The sequence below is a fragment of the Salvelinus namaycush genome, chromosome 3 (assembly GCF_016432855.1).
Source record: "Salvelinus namaycush isolate Seneca chromosome 3, SaNama_1.0, whole genome shotgun sequence".
NCBI classification, from domain to species: domain Eukaryota; kingdom Metazoa; phylum Chordata; class Actinopteri; order Salmoniformes; family Salmonidae; genus Salvelinus; species Salvelinus namaycush.
Window position 1 is genome coordinate 5,442,529 of NC_052309.1, and position 25,015 is coordinate 5,467,543.

Here is a 25,015-nt window from a genome sequence, read left to right on the forward strand (position 1 = left end):
AAATCAAATTTCGATAAAATCCCATATCTATTGTGTGAAATACCACAGTGTGCAATCACAGCAGCAAGATTTGTGACCCGTTGCCACAAGAAAAGGGCAACCAGTGAAGAACAAACATCATTGTAAATACAACCTAGAGTTGAAGTTGGAAGTTTACATACACCTTAACCAAATACATTTAAACTCTGTTTTTCACAACTCCTGACATTTAATCCTAGTAAAAATTCCCCGTCTTAGGTCAGTTAGGATCACCACTTTATTTTAAGAATGTGAAATGTCAGAATAATAGTAGAGAATGATTTATTTCAGCTTTTATTTCTTTCATCACATTCCCAGTGGGTCAGAAGTTTACATACACTCAGTTAGTATTTGGCAGCATTGCCTTTAAATTGTTTAACTTGGGTCAAACGTTTTGGGTAGTCTTCCACAAGCTTCCCACAATAAGTTGGGTGAATTTTGGCCCATTCCTCCTGACAGAGCTGGTGTAACTGAGTCAGGTTTGTAGGCCTCCTTGGTCAAACACACTTTTTCAGTTCTGCCCACACATTTTCTATAGGATTGAGGTCAGGGCTTTGTGATGGCCGCTCCAATACCTTGACTTTGAAAGTATGCCATTTGTCCATTTGGAAGACCGACCCATTTGAGACCAAGCTTTAACTTCCTGACTGATATCTTGAGATGTTGCTTCAATATATTCATATCATTTTCCTGCCTCATGATGCCATCTATTTTGTGAAGTGCACCAGTCCCCCCTGCAGCAAAGCACCCCCACAACATGATGCTGCCACCCCCGTGCTTCACGGTTGGGATGGTGTTCTTCAGCTTCCAAGCCTCCCCCTTTTTCCTTCAAACATAACGATGGTCATTATGGCCAAACAGTTCTATTTGTGTTTCATCAGACCAGAGGACATTTCTCCAAAAAGTACGATCTTTATCCCCACGTGCAGTTGCAAACCGTTGTCTGGCTTTTTTTAATGGAGGTTTTAGAGCAGTGGCTTCTTCCTTGCTTAGCGGCTTTTCAGGTTATGTCGATATAGGACTCGTTTTACTGTGGATATAGATACTTTGTACCTGTTTCCTCCAGCATCTTCACAAGGTCCCTTGCTGTTGTTCTGGGATTGATTTGCACTTTCCGCACCAAAGTACGTTTATCTCTAGGAAACAGAACGCGTCTCCTTCCTGAACGGTATGACGGCTGCGTGGTCCCATGGTGTTTATACTTGTGTACTACTGTTTGTACAGATGAACGTGGTACCTTCAGGCATTTGGAAATTGCTCCCAATGATGAACCAGACTTGCGAAGGTCTACAATTTTTTTCTGAGGTCTTGGCTGATTTCTTTTGATTTTCCCATGATGTCAAGCAAAGAGGCACTGAGTTTGAAGGTAGGCCTTGAAATACATCCACAGGTACACCTCCAATTGACTCAAATGATGTCAATTAGCCTATCAGAATTTTCTGGAATTTTCCAAGTTGTTTAAAGGCACAGTCAACTTAGTGTATGTAAACTTCTGACCCACTGGAATTGTGATACAGTAAATTATAAATTAAATAATCTGTCTGAAAATAATTGTTTGAAAAATTACTTGTGTCATGCACAAAGTAGATGTCGAAACCGACTTGCCAAAACTATAGTTTGTTAACAAGAAATGTGTGTAGTGGTTGAAAAACGAGTTTTAATGACTCCAACCTAAGTGTATGTAAACTTCCGACTTCAACTGTATATTGACGTTGATTTATACTCCCTTTTGTACTTTAAATATTTGCACATTATTACAACACTGTATATATACACATAATGACATTTGAAATGTCTTTATTCTTTTGGAACTTTTGTGAGTGTAATGTTTACTCATTCTTTTGTTTATTTCACTTTTATTATCTATTTGACTTGCTTCCCATGCCAATAAAGCCCCTTATATTGAAATTGAAGAGAGAGAGCGAGAGAGACAACAGACTGGAAGGAGAGAATGAGGGTTAGGGTCAGCAGACAATCAGGGATCAAACAGCAGGCCCCCGACCCCTAGCTGTTTTTTCAGCTGAGCGACAGAAGAAATATAGGCCTATACAATAAAGCCTGACCTATTCACTGGAAAAGCCCCTGAGTGTGTTTAGGTTGAGTTACAATGCCGCACAAGGTGCCTGAAAAAGCTCCCACAACAATTCCCTCCCCAGCCCCCGGCACAGCACATGCATGTTGACAAAAATAACGTTGGAGACCCCCAAGCTAATATAGCCTCGTGACAGCCAGCCAGTCAGCCAGTCGGTCAAAGCTCTTTGTGAATGGCAACTGCACTAGCTCTGAACTGGTCTGGGTTAAGGCTGTGGCGAGGGCATAGGCCTAACTATAGAAATGTAATTACTTCCTGGCATGGGTACACTAAATACGGCCGCCAGCCCACCCATCCCAAAACATTGACTTGAATGGGGATGCCCCTTTTCCGTTCTTGTTATTCTATTTCTATAGGCAAAGCTGTCTGTCTCCAGCCTGGCACACACACTGTGCTTTTCTAGGGCCAGGGGCATTAGCCTACTAGGCAGGCAACCACAGGGCACCTGGGGAAACATGGCTGTCATTAAGGTCTATAAAAAGGGGGGTTCCCCTCCTATGGGTATCAAGGTAATACCATACATACGAACGTCAAGTGTCCTATATGTGAGAGCAGGGTAACTTTATTCTGTAGCGGGAATGTTAAGTGGCTAAAATTGTGCTATATTTATTTGTTTGTTCCCATATTTCGTCAAAAAAATCTAAAGATTCTGAAGAGATGTGGTATAGGGAGGAATGTTCAAACAGTTGGTGGGTGACATTCCTGACTTCAGTGGCTGCTAAAGTCAGCAGAGATCAGTCATACAGACAGTAGAAATCACACTGAAATGATAAGCCCAGTCAAAACAAGAGGTGCTGCCTTAGTATGCCATGTACCCACTTAGCGTGTACCCTCAACTGAAATTCAACTCACGCGCACTGACATGAGTGGACATTCAAACTAAAGGTTCATACAAAACATAGGCCTATGACCTGTTCGGTCACGCCATTCAATGTCAATATCATTAGCCAGTCTTAAAAGGTGACAATGCTGCTCCAATAGTAATATAAAAACATGCCCAAATACCTGAGTGAGGACATAACCTCCCAGCCAGTAGCAGTATCCTGGTTGGTAGTGGGAATAGTCTGATACACCTCATCAAGATGCAACTAAAAGAGGGGTGGCAGACTCTAGTAATAGTTCTGGATGATTCTGGTCCTATCCTGACACAGTGGTCATTAGATAGTCTAAATACCAAGCTACAAACTACAGAGAACAACAACAACAAAACCGTTTTGAGAGGCCTACGTTTCCGACGAGTGAGAAACAGTTTAAATGCTGTTAGGTATGCATCTCAAATCAAATCAAATGTTATTGGTTAGGAAATGGAGAGCTGTTTAGTAGTGTACTCTTCTGTTATAGTATGTAGATACAGTTGATTATTTACAGCTTTATGAAAAGACTCAAAGCTATAACGAAATGCTGATATTGATAGCTTGTTAAACTTCTTTAATAGTCATTTGGAGTCATAATGATATCAGATCTGAATCACCCAGAAGGGGCAACTGTTCTGAGGGAGCCACGCCGACCCATAGGAGACGCCACGCCGACCCATAGGAGACGCCACGCCGACCCATAGGAGACGCCACGCCGACCCATAGGAGACGCCACGCCGACCCATAGGAGACGCCACGCCGACCCATAGGAGACGCCACGCCGACCCATAGGAGACGCCACACCGACCCATAGGAGACGCCACACCGACCCATAGGAGACGCCACACCGACCCATAGGAGACGCCACACCGACCCATAGGAGACGCCACACCGACCCATAGGAGACGCCACACCGACCCATAGGAGACGCCACACCGACCCATAGGAGACGCCACACCGACTCAGGCCGACCCAGGCCATAGGAGACAAGCCCCTTTCAAACAGATCTAAAGATAGCACAAGCACAGCCAGATCTTAAAGAGGCGGTGGGGGTGTTTGTTCCTATTTATTACCTCACCCTCTGCAGGGTTAGAAGACAACCGGCTGCATCGAGTTTTCTGGAGAAATGGAGAGCCTGTGACGATACTTCCTCTTTTGGACGTTAACAAGGCGACCCTCCATCTGAACTCTTCCTCCACATTTACTGAACTGATTGAACAGAGCAGAAGAGAACCTCGGAAAGTTATTTTTTTCTTTTTCTTGTCAGGACCAGAGAGAAAGAAATGCCGGTCAGGCGTTTCTTTTACGACTGCTACGTTAGGTTACGGTACTATTACCTCAACGTAAAGACAATGAAGTGAGTGGGCTGGGCAACAATTGTGTGCGTGTGTTGAGCACTAGTTTCCAAAGTCCGTCTCCCATTTGTTTTCCTCAGGTTTTCCTAGTGAACGAGACTCCATCTAAGTGTGTAAAAGTTCACATGCCTGTGGTTGTGAAATGAAATAAAAGCCGGTGCAGTGGAGTCCTGCCGCAGCTCCTGGCCAGGCTGCCTTGGGGCTACTTGACATTCTCACTTCCCAGAATGTGAACACCCCCTTCTCGCCCAACCGCAAGGCAGGCATGCGTTATTTTATTTTATTTATTATTTTACAACGCAATACTTGGAGTAAAAGTATCAATAAAATATTGTCCAAAATAATATACCAATATGTAACTGAATCGACCCCCCCCCCCCCAATCACTACTGACCGTAAGGCATCACTGGGGCCAAGCTTCCTGACATCCAGGACCTATATACTATGCAGTGTCAGAGGAAGGCCCAGAAAATAGTCAAAGACTCCAGTCACCCAAGTCATGGACTGTTCTCTCTGCTACCGCACGGCAAGGGATACCAGAGTGCCAAGTCTAGGTCCAAAAGGCTCCTTAACAGCTTATACCCCCAAGCCATGAGACTGATGAACAATTAATCAAATGGCCACCCGGACTATTACATTGACCCCCCCCCCCCTTCGTTTTTACACTGCTGCTACTTGCTGTTTATTATCTATGCATAGTCACTTTACAAATTACCTCAACTAACCTGTAGCCCCACACACTGACTCGGTACTGGTACCCCCTGTATATAGCCTCGTTATTGTTATGTAATTTTCTTGTTATTAAAAAAAAAAAAAAAAAAAATCACTTTAATTGATTTAGTAAATATTTTCTGAAGTCTATTTCTTGAACTGCATTGTTGGTTAAGGGCTTGTAAGTAAGCATTTCACAGTAAGCGCATGTGACAAATTTGATTTGATTTGATTTGACTGTCTGGTGAGGAATAACAAATAGATTTCTATAAATACATGTTTTTCATGTGTTTAGAACATTCACTGACTCTCAGATCCCTTTGAAACCATCTGAATTCTTGATTACTCTCATAACTCAAATACAGGCTGCTTCCCAAATTGCAGACACCAATACGTTGCAATTACCTTCAACATAAAACTTTTTGAAATACTTCAAAGCTTGTGTGTAAACTTTAAAATACACTACCATAATGATATTTATACTTCCAATAATTATTACCTGACCATTTCCCAGGCTTATATCCTGTACGGTAGGGGGATCACCATTCTGACTGAAAGAAATCTTGAAGTGAGGCTGCCGCTTGCGGGGTTCTCTCCTGATGTTGAAAGTACAGCCATCTTCAATATCCATACTTTGACCGTCCATCTCTGAAGGGTTTCCTTCAATGCCCTGAGGATCCCCAACATCACCGAACGTCTGGTGGTTCCCACGGGGCAGCCGCTGATGCGAAGAGCTTCTCTCCAACCGGATCTTGGGGTAACGTACCACACGCCCTCCCTTGGAGCCAGTGATGCCCAGATCGGTGGGCTCACTTGTGGCCACAAGGTTCATATTGTTGGCCTGTCTGGCTTGGTCCTGCTGTCCAAGCTGGAACACAAGCCTTTGAGTGGTGCCAGGTTGACCCGGGTCAGAGTTCTGCTGCTGGACGGACCAGCGGCGGGGCCCAGCTCCTTGGTTGCCAGAGCCATAGCCGATCCTGAACTGCTGGACTTCAGATCCATCTGAGGAGTTCCTTGAGATGTGGAAGCCTCCGATGCTGATTCCCGGTGAGCCTCCATTTCCGTTAGACATAGTTGAGCTGACCTGACCGCTTGAGTTTAAGCCATCTTGGGGTGTGACGCAGAATACCCTTCGCTTGGGTTGAGCAGGCTCTGTGGGCTGTCGATTCCCATTATGAGGCATGGCAGAACTGGAGCTCCCTGAAGCTTCTCGGCTGTAGTGAGGTGGTGAACTGACCGTAGATGAAGCATCTCGCCTGTAGTGAGGTGGTGAACTGACCGTAGATGAAGCATCTCGCCTGTAGTGAGGTGGTGAACTGACCGTAGATGAAGCGTCTCGCCTGTAGTGAGGTGGTGAACTGACCGTAGATGAAGCATCTCGCCTGTAGTGAGGTGGTGAACTGACCGTAGATGAAGCGTCTCGCCTGTAGTGAGGTGGTGAACTGACCGTAGATGAAGCGTCTCGCCTGTAGTGAGGTGGTGGTGGTGGTAGAGCGTAGTGGTAGTTCCTGTCTGGTTCTGTGTAGGCCGGAGCAGGTCCCGGGGTGTAGCTGGGTGGCGGACATGGCGGTGGCTCTTCAGCTCCAACAGGCCCAGCACCGGAGGACCGTTGGAGAGAGATCTGCATAGAGGAACTCTTTGTGGGCCGTGGCTCGGCAGAAGTCAGCTGGGGTATAAACATGGAGGAGCTTCGTTTGAGTGAGGAGTCTCCAGGACCTCCATGACCAGCCAGGGGGCTCTCAGACACGGGACGAGGCCCAAAGTAGATCTCTCTCTCAGGCCGTTGCCAAGGCACAGAGAAGGCCCTCATAGGCAGATCTCTCTCAGGACACCAGGAGAAGGTAGTTGATTCTGGGCTGCTCCAGCGCTGAGGCCGGTGAGGCTGCTGCATGTGGAATGTCATGGCGACATCGTTTCCGTCCTGGGTCTGGGCCTGGGACGGCCCTTCCAGCTCCTCCATTTCTGGAGCTGTGTTGCTGCGGCCAGAGCCAAAGTACAGACGCAGCCGGTGAGACATGTTCACCTCCTGCTCTGTCTCAGTGTCTGAGCCAGTCGCCCACTTCTCAGCTGGCTGATCCCCTTTCTCCCCTCCCTCCCTCTATCTGTTTTCTCTCGCTCCCTCCCACAGTGAACAGCAGAGCTGGAAGAAAGAGGAGCAGCGAGTCAGCACAATAACAAGAGAGGCAGTGCCAGGGAAACTCCAAGCTACAAACTCCAGGCAAAAGGGGGGTGAGAGAGACCGAGAGGAAAAGAAAGCGAGAGGTAGAAAGAAGACGGAAACAAACAACAAAAAAAGAGATGAAATCTGCCAAACTGTTAGCACTGGACAGTGTAGCAATAGCGACAGACAGCAGAAATAGCCCGAGTGACAAGCAGCATTCCAGGCATGATTGGATAAGGGCACCCGGCGCTCCTGCCTCTGAGGTGAGGGTAGGGTGACCGTGGTCATGTGACTGCTCTCCACCCTCCACCCCCCCGTTTGTGTGAGTGTGTCACCGCCCCCAGCCTAAACGGAGCCAGGGGGGGAAACAACACCAGACCTGGGTTCAAACAGTATTTATTTCAGACAAGCAGGCTCAATCAAGTTACCCTCGAAGTATGTGAAAGAGAACAAATAACAACTTGAAACCAGGTCTGAACAGCACCCCGTCTCTCAGCTGGTCCTTATCCGTCAGTGGGCCAGGGCCCAGTGGGAGGGGGACACAGAGCTGAGTCAGGCAGCACAGACTTGATAGGGCCATAAATCTATTGTAATAGTGTTCATCCCAGATCCCACACACTGGGCTCGGGACGACAGGGGCCGAGAAGACAGTTACACAACGCCATTTTACTCAACCCCAGTCCTCCCCCCTTCAGGACAAACACAGGGGCCAAGACGACAGGAACAGTCTCTAAACTCGTCATCCTCGGCTCTAACACCAGTCCAACTAGAACTCTTTCTCTGAGGTGGCCACCTACCCACCACATCAGGTAGTGTCAGCTAACACACAAAGACACTGAAATACTCTGCCAAGTTACTCAACCCCCAAATTCCCACCCCTCGACCTCCAGATTTACTTAATTTCAGTGTCACTGAAGATATTAAGCAGCTGTGTTCCTTCCTGGTTCACAGTGAATAAACAGAGCCAAGATGTTAAAGGATGCCTCTGATTCTGCAACTGAAAGAGTTAGCCTGCCTGGCAACGCACGTACTCAGGGTTAGCCTGCCTGGCAACGCACGTACTCAGGGTTAGCCTGCCTGGCAACGCACGTACTCAGGGTTAGCCTGCCTGGCAACGCACGTACTCAGGGTTAGCCTGCCTGGCAACGCACGTACTCAGGGTTAGCCTGCCTGGCAACGCACGTACTCAGGGTTAGCCTGCCTGGCAACGCACGTACTCAGGGTTAGCCTGCCTGGCAACGCACGTACTCAGGGTTAGCCTGCCTGGCAACGCACGTACTCAGGGTTAGCCTGCCTGGCAACGCACGTACTCAGGGTTAGCCTGCCTGGCAACGCACGTACTCAGGGTTAGCCTGCCTGGCAACGCACGTACTCAGGGTTAGCCTGCCTGACAGCGCACGTACTCAGGGTTAGCCTGCCTGACAGCGCACGTCCTCAGGGTTAGCCTGCCTGACAATGCACGTCCTCAGGGTTAGCCTGCCTGACAATGCACGTACACAGGGTTAGCCTGCATGACAATGCACGTACACAGGGTTAGCCTGCATGACAATGCACGTACACAGGGTTAGCCTGCATGACAATGCACGTACACAGGGTTAGCCTGCATGACAACGCACGTACTCAGGGTTAGCCTGCCTGACAACGCACGTACTCAGGGTTAGCCTGCCTGACAACGCACGTACTCAGGGTTAGCCTGCCTGACAACGCACGTACACAGTGGTAGCCTGCATGCTGACAGTAGTTGTGAAACTGCTCTGTGTGTGTGTTTATATTTGGAGACCGGCCATTTAAAGACTCATTTTACAAAAACAGATCAAAACACATAAAACTGATTGAGATCAAATGGTTGGTGAAACCTGAAGAATTATCATTTAACAATTGACATTGAGAAATGTGAAGGGAGTGTGACTACAACAATGTGTAAAGTAGAGGTAAAGAAACACAGAACGTGACTCAGATCTTCAGCTCTGTGGGGAAAGGGATCCAGAGGGGCGGAACGGGGAGGTTACGGATCCACAGCCTCAGTCACTACAGATAATAAGCAGCTGTCTTCCGTCACGGTCCACAGTGGAAAACAAGCCAAGCTTTTAAATGAAGCTCCTGCCTCTGCTCTGGCGCTGAAAGGCCCAGTGTACAACAGAACTGCAAATGAGGGCAAATGCTGCTGCTGGTTATAAAACCTCCCTCTGTGTGTGTTGTTGATTGGAAAATGTCAGATATGATGACACTATACTGTACACTGGGTTTGACAATGATTCAACAGTAATGCTTTACGCCATGCCGCCTGCCCCTTCTTAGCTCAAGGGGGCCACCAGTCAGGCTCTCCCTGGGCCCTTGGTGTGTTTGTGTGCTTGGAAACAATCCCCCCCCTCTCAGCATCCTCTTCTCACAATCTGGGACATTGTTTATTTCTTCCCCCCCTTCTCTTTCTGACGCACCATAAGATGTCAGGCTGCTATCAGTGTGTGTGTGTGTGTGTGTGTGTGTGTGTGTGTGTGTGTGTGTGTGTGTGTGTGTGTGTGTGACAGACACACAGGGGAGGGAGACTACGTGGCTCAGCTGCTGCGGTCATAGCCAGCCAGCCACCAGAACAAAGCAGCCACTATAGTTACTGTACATATGCCTCTCAAACCATATCACAGGCTTTGTCCATTCTCTCTCTGGCTGCATGGAATCAGAAGTTCCCCTAATCCACAACCTGGCAGCTTCAGGACTACCACACAATCGTTATGACCATCAGCTGCATGTGAAAGACAACTCAAAAGACAAAAGAATCACAATCTATGTTCCTTTGTGTCAGAGCAACGAGACTCTCTAGGGGAACATTTAGAGTGGCCATACTCCCTCCTCAGACTTATGAGGGAAGAGACAGGCTTGAGGCTGCCATTGCTCTCTCCGTATCCCTGCAACAGAGAGACTGTCCCAAGACAAGACAGAGAGCAAAGTCAGCACTACAAGCAACCGTCCTTCTCTTTCTGTTGCCAGAAGACTGAACACAGGCAGACAGACAGGCAGGCAGGCAGACATTCCCCCACGACAGCCATCAAGCTGTACAAAACATTCCCAGGGAGAAACAGAGCAGAGCAACTGGATCAGGCCTTACTTTAACTGCCTTTTAATATTAGTCATCTATGTCAGGTAACAGAGGAAGATTTCAGTATCATCGTCAAGGAGACAGAGGACACTGTAGTCTACAGGCCTCAAGAATGCAAGATATTTTAGATGGAAAATAAATCACATTCCCAGCATTTCTTATGTGAAAAGAAAATAAGACTACAAAATTATGACATAATAATTTAGGAGTAACTGCGGCAATAAATAGTCTCTTTATAACCAAGTCAGTCCTGGCTGCCAGTGAGAACAAATAACTATTGTGTCCTGGAGGGGAAAGCCCCATCAAACACACAACACTGAGGCCATAGAGTCTGAAGTTCAGCACTGAAAAGAGCAGTCCTCCATTTAACATATTGGACTTCTCAGAGCAACACATTCTGGGCCCGTATTCATGCTGATCTAGGATCAGGTCCCCTTTGTCCATGTAATTGTATTCATGATCTTCTAAAAAGGCTACACTGAAGCAGAAAAGGATGTTTATATGACAGAGAATATATACAAAACCTTGTAGAGAGCCTATCCAACTGACAATTTCTTCAAAAAATATATAAACTATTGGATCCAAGACTTAAAAAGAACTGATGTTGGCACAAGATGGAGGGAAAGTTGGAGCATAACTAACGAAATTACAGGATCGGTGTGTGTCCCCGCGGGACGGTTGAGCTAACGTAGGCTAATGGGATTAGCATGAGGTTGTAAGTAACAAGAACATTTCCCAGGACATAGACATATCTGATATTGGCAGAAAGCTTAAACTCTTGTTAATCTAACGGCACTGTCCAATTTACAGTAGCTATTACAGTGAAAGAATACCATGCTATTGTTTGAGGAAAGTGTACAATTATGAACTTCAAAATGTATCAATAAAGCAATTAGGCACATTTGGGCAGACTTGACAACATTTTGAACAGATATTAAATGGTTCATTGGATCAGTCTAAAACTGTGCGCACACTGCTCCCATCTAGTGGCCAAAATCGAAATGGTGCTTAACCTGGAATAATACATTGTGACCTTTCTCTTGCATTTCAAAAGATGGAACAAAAAACAAAAACAAGTTTTTATCTTTGTATTATCTTTCACCAGATCTAATGTGTTATATTCTCTTTCATTAATTTAACATTTCCACAAACTTCAAAGTGTTTCATTTCAAATGGTATCAAGAATATGCATATCCTTGCTTCAGGTCCTGAGCTACAGGCAGTTAGATTTGGGTATGTCATTTTAGGCAAAACATTTAAAAAAGGGTCCGATCCTTAAGAGGTTTAACAAAAATGTAAGCTTATTCCAGTATAAACTAATGTATATAATTTATTATACAAGAAACAAAATTGACAAATTCTACAGCACAATGGCAGTAATGTCTTAAGTGTAAAACTAATAATGACTCAATAATCCATGCTTTCTGGGAATGCTATGAAGTCCAGAGGTTGTGGGCAGAGCTAGAAAGTTGGCTGTCAGAAGTATTACAATGTAAACGTATTTTTAATCTGTCTGCATATTTCAAGACAGGATGACCGAGAAAAAACAACTAATAGAATTTAAGGACAAGTGACAAACAATAATGCCAAGCACAAGGGATGGGGGTGTGACCAGGCGCACTAGGGATGGGGGTGTGACTGTGACCAGGCGCACTAGGGATGGGGGTGTGACCAGGCACTAGGGATGGAGGTGTGACCAGGCACTAGGGATGGAGGTGTGAGCAGGCACTAGGGATGGAGGTGTGAGCATGCACTAGGGATGGAGGTGTGAGCATGCACTAGGGATGGAGGTGTGACCAGGCACTAGGGATGGAGGTGTGACCAGGCACTAGGGATGGAGGTGTGACCAGGCACTAGGGATGGAGGTGTGACCAGGCACTAGGGATGGAGGTGTGACCAGGTACTAGGGATGGAGGTGTGACCAGGTACTAGGGATGGAGGTGTGACCAGGTACTAAGGATGGAGGTGTGACCAGGTACTAAGGATGGAGGTGTGACCAGGCACTAGGGATGGAGGTGTGACCAGGCACTAGGGATGGAGGTGTGACCAGGCACTAGGGATGGAGGTGTGACCAGGCACTAGGGATGGAGGTGTGAGCATGCGGGTCAGTGCAGATGAGATGTACCGTAATTGCTGGACTATTAAGCGCACCTGAATATAAGCCGTACCCACTGAATTTTTTACAAATATGTATTTTGTACATAAATAAACCGCACATGTCTATAAGCCGCAAGTGCCTACCGGTACATTGAAACAAATGAACTTTACACAGCCTTTAAACGAAACACGGCTTGTAACAAAAATAAAAAATAAATAGCAGTAAACAGTAGCCTACCAAGAAAGTCAAACTTCATTGCGGTGGCGATTGTTTTGGCTTTCAGTCGGATCTGCACAGTTCCAACGTCTTATCATCGACTCATTAAGGCCAAGCTCCCGTGCAGCAGCTCTATTTCCTTTTCCAACAGCCAGATCGATCGCCTTCAACTTGAAAGCTGCATCATATGCATTTCTCCGTGTCTTTGCCATGATGAGGGTGACAAAATGACTACCGTAATCAGAATGATGGCAAGTTTGAGCGCGCTCGATTTACGTCACATTATGTGACAGTGCTCAGTTTTTTGGCGGCATGAATCTTGTGAAAAAGAAAAAAAAACATAAATTAGCCGCGTCATTGTATAAACCGCGAGGTTCATAGCGTGGGAAAAAAGTAGCGGCTTGTAGTCCGGAAATTACGGTAGTCATTGTTTGTGTGTGTCTGTAACTTGTTGTTCATATGTATATGTACAAGTTTAAGTTTGTATATGTAGAAAAAAAATACAAAAAAATGAAAAGGCTAAACTGATCCTAGTAGATCAAAACTCTTACTGTGAAATACTTTAGAAATTAGGGCCCTGATCATGTGTTCTCCAAGAACTCAAACAAGAACAATGTGTCAATTATAGAAATAGAATTTCTATGGTCCCTAAGAACAGGCGTTTTCTCCTAAACACACAGATAATAGGCTACGTATGTCATTTGAAGTGGGATTGCAGACGACATTGCACAACAAGAGAATCAGAAATTACCTTCTGTTGACAGAGAGAGAAAGAGAGCATTGAATACAACAAATTGATTAGATGTTGTTAGTGATAGTTAGAGGATTTGCATGGCAACACACTATCATATTGTCATCAAGAACAATGTACAACTGTCATACAACAAATGTGTGTATTAAATACAACAGAACATCTGAAAATAAGAATTTCTGTTACGTAGAAAGAGGATATTTTTGGGATCAAAAGTACATTTCAAATTGTACAGACAAAAAGAGAAAACGATAGAATGCAGGGAAGAACTTTTGAAATATAATCATCATTCAGAATATAATTTCACAAAAACTGAATCTTACCAATCTGTTTTCATCAAACACCTCAAAGAGTAGTCTGTGGTTCAGAGGACAAACCTGTGACGACAGAAGGGACACTTTTACTGCAGTCCTATAATAAATGTACAGTCTAGAAAATAGCTGCTTGCTTCATACACAAAAAGTATTGCATAAAAGCTTTACACACACACACACACACACACAATGAATTAGCATATCTAGCAGGTAGAAAATATAGGATATGGGGTCGTTAAAAAAAAGGACAATAATAGAGAAAGCTGTGTCTACACTTGACACTTAAATGCAACTTCCGCTATCAGGGGCCTCCCGATTGGTGCAGCGGTCTAAGGCAACGCATCGCAGTGCTAGCTGCGTCACTACAGATCCTGGTTTGATCCCAGGCTGTGACGCAGCCAGCCGCGACCGGGAGACCCATGAGGCGGCACACAATTGGCCCAGCGTCGTCCGGGTTAAGGGAGGGTTTTGTCGGCCGGATTGTTCTTGTCCCACCGCGCTCTAGCGACGCCGATGGCAGGCCGGGCGCAACGCATGCTGACACGATCGCCAAGTGTACAGTGTTTCCTCCGACACATTGGTGCGGCTGGCTTCCGGGTTAAGCGAGCATTGTGTTAAGAAGCAGAGCCGCTTGGCAGGGGTCGTGTTTCGGAGGAAGCATGGATCTCGACCTTCGCCTCTCCCGAGTCAGTACAGGAGTTGCAGTGATGGGACAAGACTAACTACCAATTGGATACCACAAAACTGGGGAGAAAAAGTGAAGGGGAAAAAAGTGTATATAAAAAAATAATAATAATACTTCTATCAGAATACAAATATCGCATTGAAAAGACATGCCTAGATGCACTGAAGTCGCATTGTAGTCAGATTGTGATCAGATCTGGCTGATCACTTCAGGAGGTGGTCAGGGATGCTTTGAATGCGGATTTCTCCTCAGTCTGGACACAACCAGGCTACCGAAAGGGAAAACAGTGGGTGACGTCAGCAGCACTTCACCCACAAGTCTCCAGAAATGTGTGTTTTGGGAGCGAGAGGCACCCTTTTTTTCAGGGGGGAGGAAATATTTTCCTGGCGTGTGAGGAATGATTTTGCTGGCTTCATAAATGCTAGCCAGCTAACATGTTTAGAATTTTTGGGGGGTTTGGTTAAAGTTATGCTAACCTGTTGGCAATCCTTTTAAACTTTGCTGGCTAGATAGCTACAGTAGTTGGCTAATACCATCATCAAGCGGTTGTTGTGTTATCAGATTTAGCCTGTTCCACCGTTTGCAGAATCCATACTGGCAGTTGACTGTAGCGCAGGAAAATAGAATCCGGACACAATGTGGATACGGTAGACATGTAAATGTAGGTGTAGAAGCATTACGTGTACAGAACTCCATGATCAGAACTCCATGATCAGAACTCCAAAAGCTGCATGAACTGTCAAGGCTAGACACGGCCTTAGAGATAAGATATCATACCTCGATTTCAGTTTAACTCTGGTTTTTAGCCCGTGTGTCACAATAGCTTCCGGCTGCCAAACCTCAGCATGCTCTGTTGAGTGTCAGTCTCCATCTCTAATCGCTAACTGGCTAACACTAGCCCTGAATGTAATCGCTAACACTAGGCTACAGCTGAACGTAATCGCTAACACTAGGCTACAGCTGAACGTAATCGCTAACACTAGGCTACAGCTGAACGTAATCGCTAACACTAGCCCTGAATGTAATCGCTAACACTAGCCCTGAACGTAATCGCTAACACTAGGCTACAGCTGAACGTAATCGCTAACACTAGGCCTGAACGTAATCGCTAACACTAGGCCTGAACGTAATCGCTAACACTAGGCCTGAACGTGATCGCTAACACTAGGCCTGAACGTGATCGCTAACACTAGGCCTGAACGTGATCGCTAACACTAGGCCTGAACGTGATCGCTAACACTAGGCCTGAACGTGATCGCTAACACTAGGCCTGAACGTGATCGCTAACACTAGGCCTGAACGTGATCGCTAACACTAGGCCTGAACGTGATCGCTAACACTAGGCCTGAACGTGATCGCTAACACTAGGCCTGAACGTGATCGCTAACACTAGGCCTGAACGTGATCGCTAACACTAGGCCTGAACGTGATCGCTAACACTAGGCCTGAACGTGATCGCTAACACTAGGCCTGAACGTGATCGCTAACACTAGGCCTGAACGTGATCGCTAACACTAGGCCTGAACGTGATCGCTAACACTAGGCCTGAACGTGATCGCTAACACTAGGCCTGAATGTGATCGCTAACACTAGGCCTGAATGTGATCGCTAACACTAGGCCTGAATGTAAATCGCTAACACTAGGCCTAAAAGTAATTGCTAACACTAGCACTGAATGAACAATTATTCCTCTAAGAATAGCCAGCTGGATGAATCCCATATGTGTGGATGGGCTTGTAAACAATGCAATTGGTCCATTTGATGACATAGTTTGAGGGCTGGAAGTTTTCCATAGTAGTGTTGAATGGCAATAAAATGGGGGTGTAGCAGCACCAAACCCTTGAACAAAAATGGAGAAGGATAATGACGGGTATAATGTGTTTACATACAGTGCCTTCAGAAAGTATTCATACCCCTAGAGACTTATTCCATTTTTTGTGTTACAGACTGATTAGAAAATGGAATAAAACATAAAATAATGACAGCTCACCCATCTACACAAAATACCCCACAATGAACAAATTAAAACATGTTCTTAGAAATGTTTTCAAATGTATTGAAAATGAAATACAGAAATATCATTTACATAAGTAAATCACAGCCCTGAGTCTATACTTCGTAGATGCACTTTTGGCAGCGATTACAGCTGTGAGTGTTTCTGAGTAAGTCTCGAAGAGCTTTGCACCCTGGGATTGTGCAACATTTGCCCATTATTCTTTTGAAAGTTCTTCAAGCTCCGTCAAGAAGGTGTTGTTAACATGTATGGACTCAGGGAGCTAAATATTTATGCAACGACTATATTTATGACATTTGATGGATATATATATATATATTTTTTTTTTTATGTTCGAATTTCTTCCAATTTGACAGAGTATTTTCTGTAGAATGTTAACAAAAAATTACAATTAAATACATTTTAATCCAACTTTGTATAACAAAATGTGAAGAAATCCAAGGGGTCTGAATACTTTTGCAAGGCACTGTAAATGTAAAGAAACTCACTCTGAAATAGAACTCCTCGTTCCATTTGGGATTTAGAGTCTAAAAGAAAAGAAAAGATAAACAAGTTCAGTGAGGCTGGTCAGTTGGGTGTGTTTCCTGCATGCTGTGAAACAAATAGCCTACACTTTCTTTAAAATCAGTCTGTAAACTAAGTGAGAAGACTCGTTAAAATACCTCCGGTTATTAAAATAAGAGAAACACCAGAATGTCAATGAAGTTTAGGAACACCACAAGGTCAATTTTACAAGGTAGTCTGATTAAGCTACATGTTTCATCCTTGATGAAGTAACATGTCTGTTAAAATAACTTCTCTGTGACATCAGGTGATACACTCTTCCACCATGGTGAGAGATCTCTACCGCCTCTTAGACTGAGAAGACACATCATACAAATCTATTCGGAAAAAGGTTCCGTGCCAAACAGGAGAACCACTCCAAAATATGTTAAGAGATGGCTCCAGTCCTGGGCCACCTTGCTGCTTGAGCAAAGAGAAACCGTCTATGTGGTATCTGATATTAGCAGAACGTCACTGATAATGTGATACAGCCATCGCTGTCAGGGACAATCTTTGACCTGTTTCTTAGGAGAGTTTACAATCAATCCTGGGCCCCATCTCATACATTGTCTGATCTAGTATCAGTTTGGGCTTTAAGATCATAATGGACAAGGTGGACCTGATCCTAGATCAGCAAATCCTTCTCAGAGACGTTTTATGAATACCGTCCCAGAATTAGCCTTATATTGCCACGAGGCACAGGTGCACAATGCTTTGACTGCGCCAGCAGCACACCTTCATAAACCCGGAGTGACTATGAAATAAAAGGGTCTTCTGCTCCACATAGCAGCACATTGTCAGCTATTTATATCCCAGGCAGGGCCATGGACAGCATACGGCTGACTTCATGGGAGGGCTAGGGAGGCTGGCTGTCTCCAGGAAGGGGATAAGAGTCTCTCTGGCCGTCATCACAGGAGATTTACCCAGAGAGGGAGAGGATGGTGGTTGGGAATAATAATGTGGCATCCGTGTTCTGGCCATGTTCTGTTATAATCTCCACCCGGCACAGCCAGAAGAGGACTGGCCACCCCTCATAGCCTGGTTCCTCTAGGTTTTTTCCTAGGTTTTGGCCTTTCTAGGGAGTTTTTCCTACTCACCGTGCTTCTACACCTGCATTGCTTGCTGTTTGGGGTTTTAGGCTGGGTTTCTGTACAGCACTTTGAGATATCAGCTGATGTAAGAAGGGCTATATAAATACATTTGATTTGAAGCAAACTCCAGTGCGAGCACCTCTATGCTATTTATAGCTAATTTCTTCCACAAATCCTGTTAAATTAGGTTAGGCCTAGAGCACGACAATACTAAAAATCCTGAAACAGGGCTTCCAAAATACCCTCAAGAGGTCCCTCAGATTGTGTGTATAATTAACTTGATATGCTGAACTGTATGAAACAGCTCCCTCTGGTGGTAAGGGAGTTCACCCACATAGCCTTAATATTGGGGAAAGGTGTTCACGTCAGACTACAGTAGTGTTCTGGGGTCGTCTCCAGCTGGTCATCATCCTCCCTCTAACTGGGTTTTACACAACACTATTCACATTGCTCAGTAGTGTAAACAGCAAACAGGAAACACTTTCTCGGCTCAGATTCATCAACAATCAAAAAAAAAAAAAAAAAAATCAAGATTGTTGTTGTTTAAAAACCACAGGACACAAGAAGGAAACACCAGAGGATTAGATAATAAATTACAGACAAACAGACTTCCTGATCAATTGATAAATCAAACATTATTGCCCCCAGGGGTTACCTTTTTAATGGTTTTAGTCTGGACTAAGGCAAGCTCTCTGTTCTCATCCGCAACGTAGAGCGACAGCTTGACATAGGGATCACTGCAGAGAGAGAAGGGAAAAGAGAAGAGACTATTATTAAGACAGTTGATGATGAGACCTTCATGCTCAAGTTAATGACAGCAAAGGGCTACTGTCTCAAGACAGTGTGCTGCAGGGGTGACGCCTGGGCCTGTGGCCAGGGGTGACGCCTGGGCCTGTGGCCAGGGGTGACGCCTGGGCCTGTGGCCAGGGGTGACGCCTGGGCCTGTGGCCAGGGGTGACGCCTGGGCCTGTGGCCAGTACTGTAGTTCTATGTGTTGAATGTGAGGCCTTGAGGTGTTACAGTAACTCCTAGGTTTTTGAGCCGATTGTGCTTCAACAAGCATTCATCAAAGAGGGTGTGTGTGTGTAAGAGAGAGAGAGAGACAGAGCAGTGGCCAATGAGACTCCCGTCTGTAGCAGCGATACAGTACAGACACAGGGGCCAAGGAGCCTCTCAGTCTGCAACAGTATTTCCATTGTTTAGTCAAGAAGGATCAGGCTTTGACATAAACACACAATTAGACTCAGCAGCAGGGAGACTTTAATTAGTAATTGAGGGTTGGAGAGCAGCCATGATCTTGTTGTTGTTGCTCTCCTTTGGGAGTCTTCCTCCCCTCGAGGCAGAGGAGACTGTCTGGGGCACCAGGCAGGCTCTTCTGAAGGAGCAGGGTAATAGCCTAGCTATAGATGATCTCTAAAAACGAAACCACAGATTTCTGCTCAGTTTTTAGCAACTATAATAAAACAAGCCTGATATATATTTTTTAAAAGCACAAAATGCACACACACACACACTTCTATTTTAAGCCTCAGTGTTTGTCAATAAAACAATAGAGGCTAATTCAGCTGGGTGTAGTCCAATGTCATGAATGTACACTTGTAAGCAGTTTCGCTGCCTCTGTGGTATCTGTTACCAAGTTAGAATTTCAGGTTTGTGAAACTGACTGCCTGTTGTTTTGTTGAGTGATTGAAGCTGGCAGTACAGGACTACTGACCAGGCAGGCTCCTGTCGTCACAGTGATTTAGCTGAGTCAGGAGTAGTAAGGACAGACAATATAGTGGCTTTGAGCCTGTGTGGCCTGGTACACTGTCTGAACAGTATTTACATGAGTCTTTATAATGCATTTGGTTCATATTTTGTTATTTGTAATGACAGAACAATGTGAATATAGAGCAGGTTAGCATGTCTTGGGGGTATGATAAAAAATACTAACCTACCCTGTTATTGTAATGGTGAGCGGTTAGCATGTATCGGGGTTATGATATAAAATACTAACCTACCCTGTTATTGTAATGGTGGGAGGTTAGCATGTCTTGGGGTATGATATAAAATGCTATCCCACACCACTTTACACTGTGAGCTGGAGGCAGTATGCATTTTGAAAACATACTTAATTGTTTGAACCCTGAATACTTTACTTTATGAGGCATGTCTTACCTTGCTTGAAAATCTGACTATAAAATAATTGCCTACTGGTCGAGCACCGGTGCACACTACCAAGTGCGCTATTTTTCAGATGTTGCCCTACCGGAGTTACACAGTAATAGCGTCACTGCTATTAGCTTCACGACATACTATGGAACGCCGTTTGGGTCTTTGCGTGTCAAAAAAGATACACGTCAAATAACACTATTTGAAGTGTTAAATAAGCTTTTAATTTGACACGTCAAATAACACAATTCTATTATAGAATGTTGTGTGTTCTGAATTTGCGCGTCCAAGCCAAGCACCACCACTACTATCAGTAGCACTGTCAAACCTGTTAGCTTCATCTGGCTAGTGATGCTCGACAGGACCGGGTTATGTGTTGTGATGCTAGGATTAGGCACAATAGTGGAATTTGCGGGTTGCCTTCAAAATAAAAGTAGAACATTGACAGTTATGCAAATGAATACAAATAGTATAATTATGCTATACTTTCTATTTTGAAGGCTAACCGCAAAGTCCACTGTTGTGGCTAATCTTTATTATGGCTAGCTTCACATAGATGGGTCCGACCACCATTAATCAAATAAGAAATGTCTTATAAATTAGGGTTCATTTAGATGACACCTAGCTATATAGTTAACTAGCTAACTGTAGCTACTGAAACAGATTGTCGCTTTGCTATGTTTTTGGGGAAGAACATTTTTGCATCCATGAGCTAGCTAGCTTTTTTTAATGTATTTTTCTGGCCAGCACTGTAGGTTCCTGGAATTAAAAACACATTGTTTGTGGCTGGTGATCGCTTGTTTGCAGACTTTTTTGTACAGCTTTGACAGTGCTACTGTACCTTTTTACAGATGAACGTGGTACCTTCAGGCGTTTGGAAATTGCTTCCAAGGATGAACCAGACTTGAAGGTCTACAATTTTTTTCTGAGGTCTTGGCTGATTTCTTTTGATTTTCCCATGATGTCAAGCAGAGGCACTGAGTGTGAAGGTAGGCCTTGAAATACATCCACAGGTACACCTCCAATTGACTCAAATGGTGTCAATTAGCCTATCAGAAGCTTCTAAAGCCATGACATAATTTTCTGGAATTTTCCAAGTTGTTTAAAGGCACAGTCAACTTAGTGTATGTAAACTTCTGACCCACTGGAATTGTGATACAGTAAATTATAAATTAAATAATCTGTCTGAAAATAATTGTTGGGAAAATTACTTGTGTCATGCACAAAGTAGATGTCCTAACCGACTTGCCAAAACTATAGTTTGTTAACAAGAAATTTGTGGACTGGTTGAAAAATGTGTAAGTGTATGTAAACTTCCGACTTCAACTGTACACACACACACTGGATGGGGAAACCCTGTTGTGTGGGATCCACTCCACAGTTGTCCTGTGTGGCCCAGTTGGTAGAGCATGGAGCTTGCAACAACAGGGGTGTGGGTTCGTTCCCACAGTAGACAAGCATTTCACAGTAAGGTTGTACTCGGCACATGTGACAAATAAAATGCGATTTGATTTTCACTTGATGTAGGCCTGTAGCAGAGCCTGGGGAGAGGGGCTGTATGTAGGTCTGTAGCAGAACCTGGGGAGTGGGGCTGTATGTAGGCCTGTAGCAGAGCCTGGGGAGAGGGGCTGTATGTAGGTCTGTAGCAGAGTCTGGGGAGAGGGGCTGTATGTAGGTCTGTAGCAGAGTCTGGGGAGAGGGGCTGTATGTAGGCCTGTAGCAGAGTCTGGGGAGAGGGGCTGTATGTAGGCCTGTAGCAGAGCCTGGGGAGAGGGGCTGTATGTAGGCCTGTAGCAGAGCCTGGGGAGAGGGGCTGTATGTAGGTCTGTAGCAGAGCCTGGGGAGAGGGGCTGTATGTAGGTCTGTAGCAGAACCTGAGGAGAGGGGCTGTATGCAGTCCTGTAGCAGAGCCTGGGGAGAGGGGCTGTATGTAGGCCTGTAACAGAGCCTGAGGAGAGGGGCTGTATGTAGGCCTGTAGCAGAGCCTGGGGAGAGGGGCTGTATGTAGGTCTGTAGCAGAACCTGGGGAGAGGGGCTGTATGTAGGTCTGTAGCAGAACCTGGGGAGAGGGGCTGTATGTAGGCCTGTAGCAGAGCCTGGGGAGAGGGGCTGTATGTAGGCCTGTAGCAGAGCCTGGGGAGAGGGGCTGTATGTAGGCCTGTAGCAGAGCCTGGGGAGAGGGGCTGTATGTAGGCCTGTAGCAGAGCCTGGGGAGAGGGGCTGTATGTAGGCCTGTAGCAGAGCCTGGGGAGAGGGGCTGTATGTAGGCCTGTAGCAGAACCTGAGGAGAGGGGCTGTATGCAGTCCTGTAGCAGAGCCTGGGGAGAGGGGCTGTATGTAGGTCTGTAGCAGAGCCTGGGGAGAGGGGCTGTATGTAGGTCTGTAGCAGAACCTGGGGAGAGGGGCTGTATGTAGGCCTGTAGCAGAGCCTGGGGAGAGGGGCTGTATGTAGGCCTGTAGCAGAGTCTGGGGAGAGGGGCTGTATGTAGGCCTGTAGCAGAACCTGGGGAGAGGGGCTGTATGTAGGTCTGTAGCAGAACCTGGGGAGAGGGGTTGTATGTAGGCCTGTAGCAGAGCCTGGGGAGAGGGGCTGTATGTAGGCCTGTAGCAGAGCCTGGGGAGAGGGGCTGTATGTAGGTCTGTAGCAGAGCCTGGGGAGAGGGGCTGTATGTAGGTCTGTAGCAGAACCTGGGGAGAGGGGCTGTATGTAGGCCTGTAGCAGAACCTGAGGAGAGGGGCTGTATGTAGGCCTGTAGCAGAGTCTGGGGAGAGGGGCTGTATGTAGGTCTGTAGCAGAACCTGAGGAGAGGGGCTGTATGTAGGCCTGTAGCAGAACCTGGGGAGAGGGGCTGTATGTAGGCCTGTAGCAGAGTCTGGGGAGAGGGGCTGTATGTAGGTCTGTAGCAGAACCTGAGGAGAGGGGCTGTATGTAGGCCTGTAGCAGAGTCTGGGGAGAGGGGCTGTATGTAGGTCTGTAGCAGAACCTGGGGAGAGGGGCTGTATGTAGGCCTGTAGCAGAGCCTGGGGAGAGGGCTGTATGTAGGCCTGTAGCAGAGTCTGGGGAGAGGGGCTGTATGTAGGTCTGTAGCAGAACCTGGGGAGAGGGGCTGTATGTAGGCCTGTAGCAGAGCCTGGGGAGAGGGCTGTATGTAGGCCTGTAGCAGAGTCTGGGGAGAGGGGCTGTATGTAGGTCTGTAGCAGAACCTGGGGAGAGGGGTTGTATGTAGGCCTGTAGCAGAGCCTGGGGAGAGGGGCTGTATGTAGGCCTGTAGCAGAGCCTGGGGAGAGGGGCTGTATGTAGGTCTGTAGCAGAACCTGGGGAGTGGCCACTGCCACACACCAGAGCTAAAGAGGGTCGCTGGATCGAATCCCCGAGCTGACAATCTGTCTTTCTGCCCCTGAACAAGGCAGTTAACCCACTGTTCCCCAGTAGGCCATCATTGTAAATAAGAATTTGTTCATAACTGACTTGCCTAGTTAAATAAAAAATTAAAATACTGAACAAAAATATAAAAACGTATCTACCCCTCCAACTACAGCCATTATAGAACCGTGGCTCTTCGTGAATGCCTCTGCATATCAACGCATGTAATCCACCAACAAATGAACAAGCAGAGTTACCTGTGCGTCCCAGATGGAACCCTATTCCCTATATAGTGCACTACTTTTGACCAGAGCCCTATTGTGGTGCACGAATAGGGAGCCATTTGGGACACAACTCACTAGAAGGCCTTGCTGCACTCCACGGAACACAAACAATAGAGTAGAGAAGAAAATGTTTAACTAAAAAGGGGGTGTGCGCTTCAGAAAGCTAATGAGTGATTGTGTTGTTTTCTTTTGCACTGGTCAGGAGGGCATTGGAATTCATTAGAAACAACACACAGATCTTACGCAATGGAGCATGAAGCAACAGATATGCAGGTTGGTTATCTATCCGTGTGTCTTCACAGGATGGTTAGGCTATATTATCACTATTATACAGTGAGAACTGCTTTTAAGCAACCCCTTTGATCCCTGCCTGCATTTAGCACACAAAAAATAGGCCCTCTGTTTAAATTAACATTTTAAATCTTGTCAGCATAAAAGCACATTTAAATTGTTAAGCTTTTATTTTAAACATTTTCAAAAAGGGGAGAGGGACAAAGCTCTCGCACAACTTCTCAAAAGTAAACCTTGGTATAAATCCATGGGTAAAACAGATATGACAATACCTAATTTTCTCTTAACTAATGGATCTGGCCTATGTGACTTGGAAGTAGTCAGTTTAGTAATCATTGTGAACGTTTGGCTCAAAGTTTACTAGTCTAGGTTTGGCTCAAGGTTTACTAGTCTAGGTTTGGCTCAAGGTTTACTAGTCTAGGTTTGGCTCAAGGTTTACTAGTCTAGGTTTGGCTCAAGGTTTACTAGTCTAGGTTTGGCTCAAGGTTTACTAGTCTAGGTTTGACTCAAGGTTTACTAGTCTAGGTTTGACTCAAGGTTTACTAGTCTAGGTTTGACTCAAGGTTTACTAGTCTAGGTTTGGCTCAAGGTTTACTAGTCTAGGTTTGGCTCAAGGTTTACTAGTCTAGGTTTGGCTCAAGGTTTACTAGTCTAGGTTTGGCTCAAGGTTTACTAGTCTAGGTTTGGCTCAAGGTTTACTAGTCTAGGTTTGGCTCAAGGTTTACTAGTCTAGGTTTGGCTCAAGGTTTACTAGTCTAGGTTTGGCTCAAAGTTTACTAGTCTAGGTTTGGCTCAAGGTTTACTAGTCTAGGTTTGGCTCAAGGTTTACTAGTCTAGGTTTGGCTCAAGGTTTACTAGTCTAGGTTTGGCTCAAGGTTTACTAGTCTAGGTTTGGCTCAAGGTTTACTAGTCTAGGTTTGCGCAATGT

The 25,015-nt window shown here is 45.6% G+C and overlaps 1 protein-coding gene across 4 annotated transcripts in view; it reads right to left on the reverse strand.

The window, feature by feature from the left end:
• The window catches only part of nedd4l (NEDD4 like E3 ubiquitin protein ligase), a 102,762-nt gene that overhangs the window by 66,791 nt on the left and 10,956 nt on the right, over nt 1–25,015 (reverse strand). For 3 of the 4 annotated variants that reach the window (XM_038989584.1, XM_038989583.1, XM_038989585.1), the window contains exons 3-5: nt 18,653–18,734; nt 16,852–16,890; nt 13,674–13,727 (exon numbers count right to left, since the gene is read on the reverse strand). In XM_038989584.1, the coding sequence (XP_038845512.1) occupies nt 13,674–13,727; nt 16,852–16,890; nt 18,653–18,734 (175 nt within the window). Of the gene's footprint in view, nt 1–5,529; nt 7,078–13,673; nt 13,728–16,851; nt 16,891–18,652; nt 18,735–25,015 lie in introns of those variants that run through there. The other variant, XM_038989579.1, reaches the window with a different exon arrangement.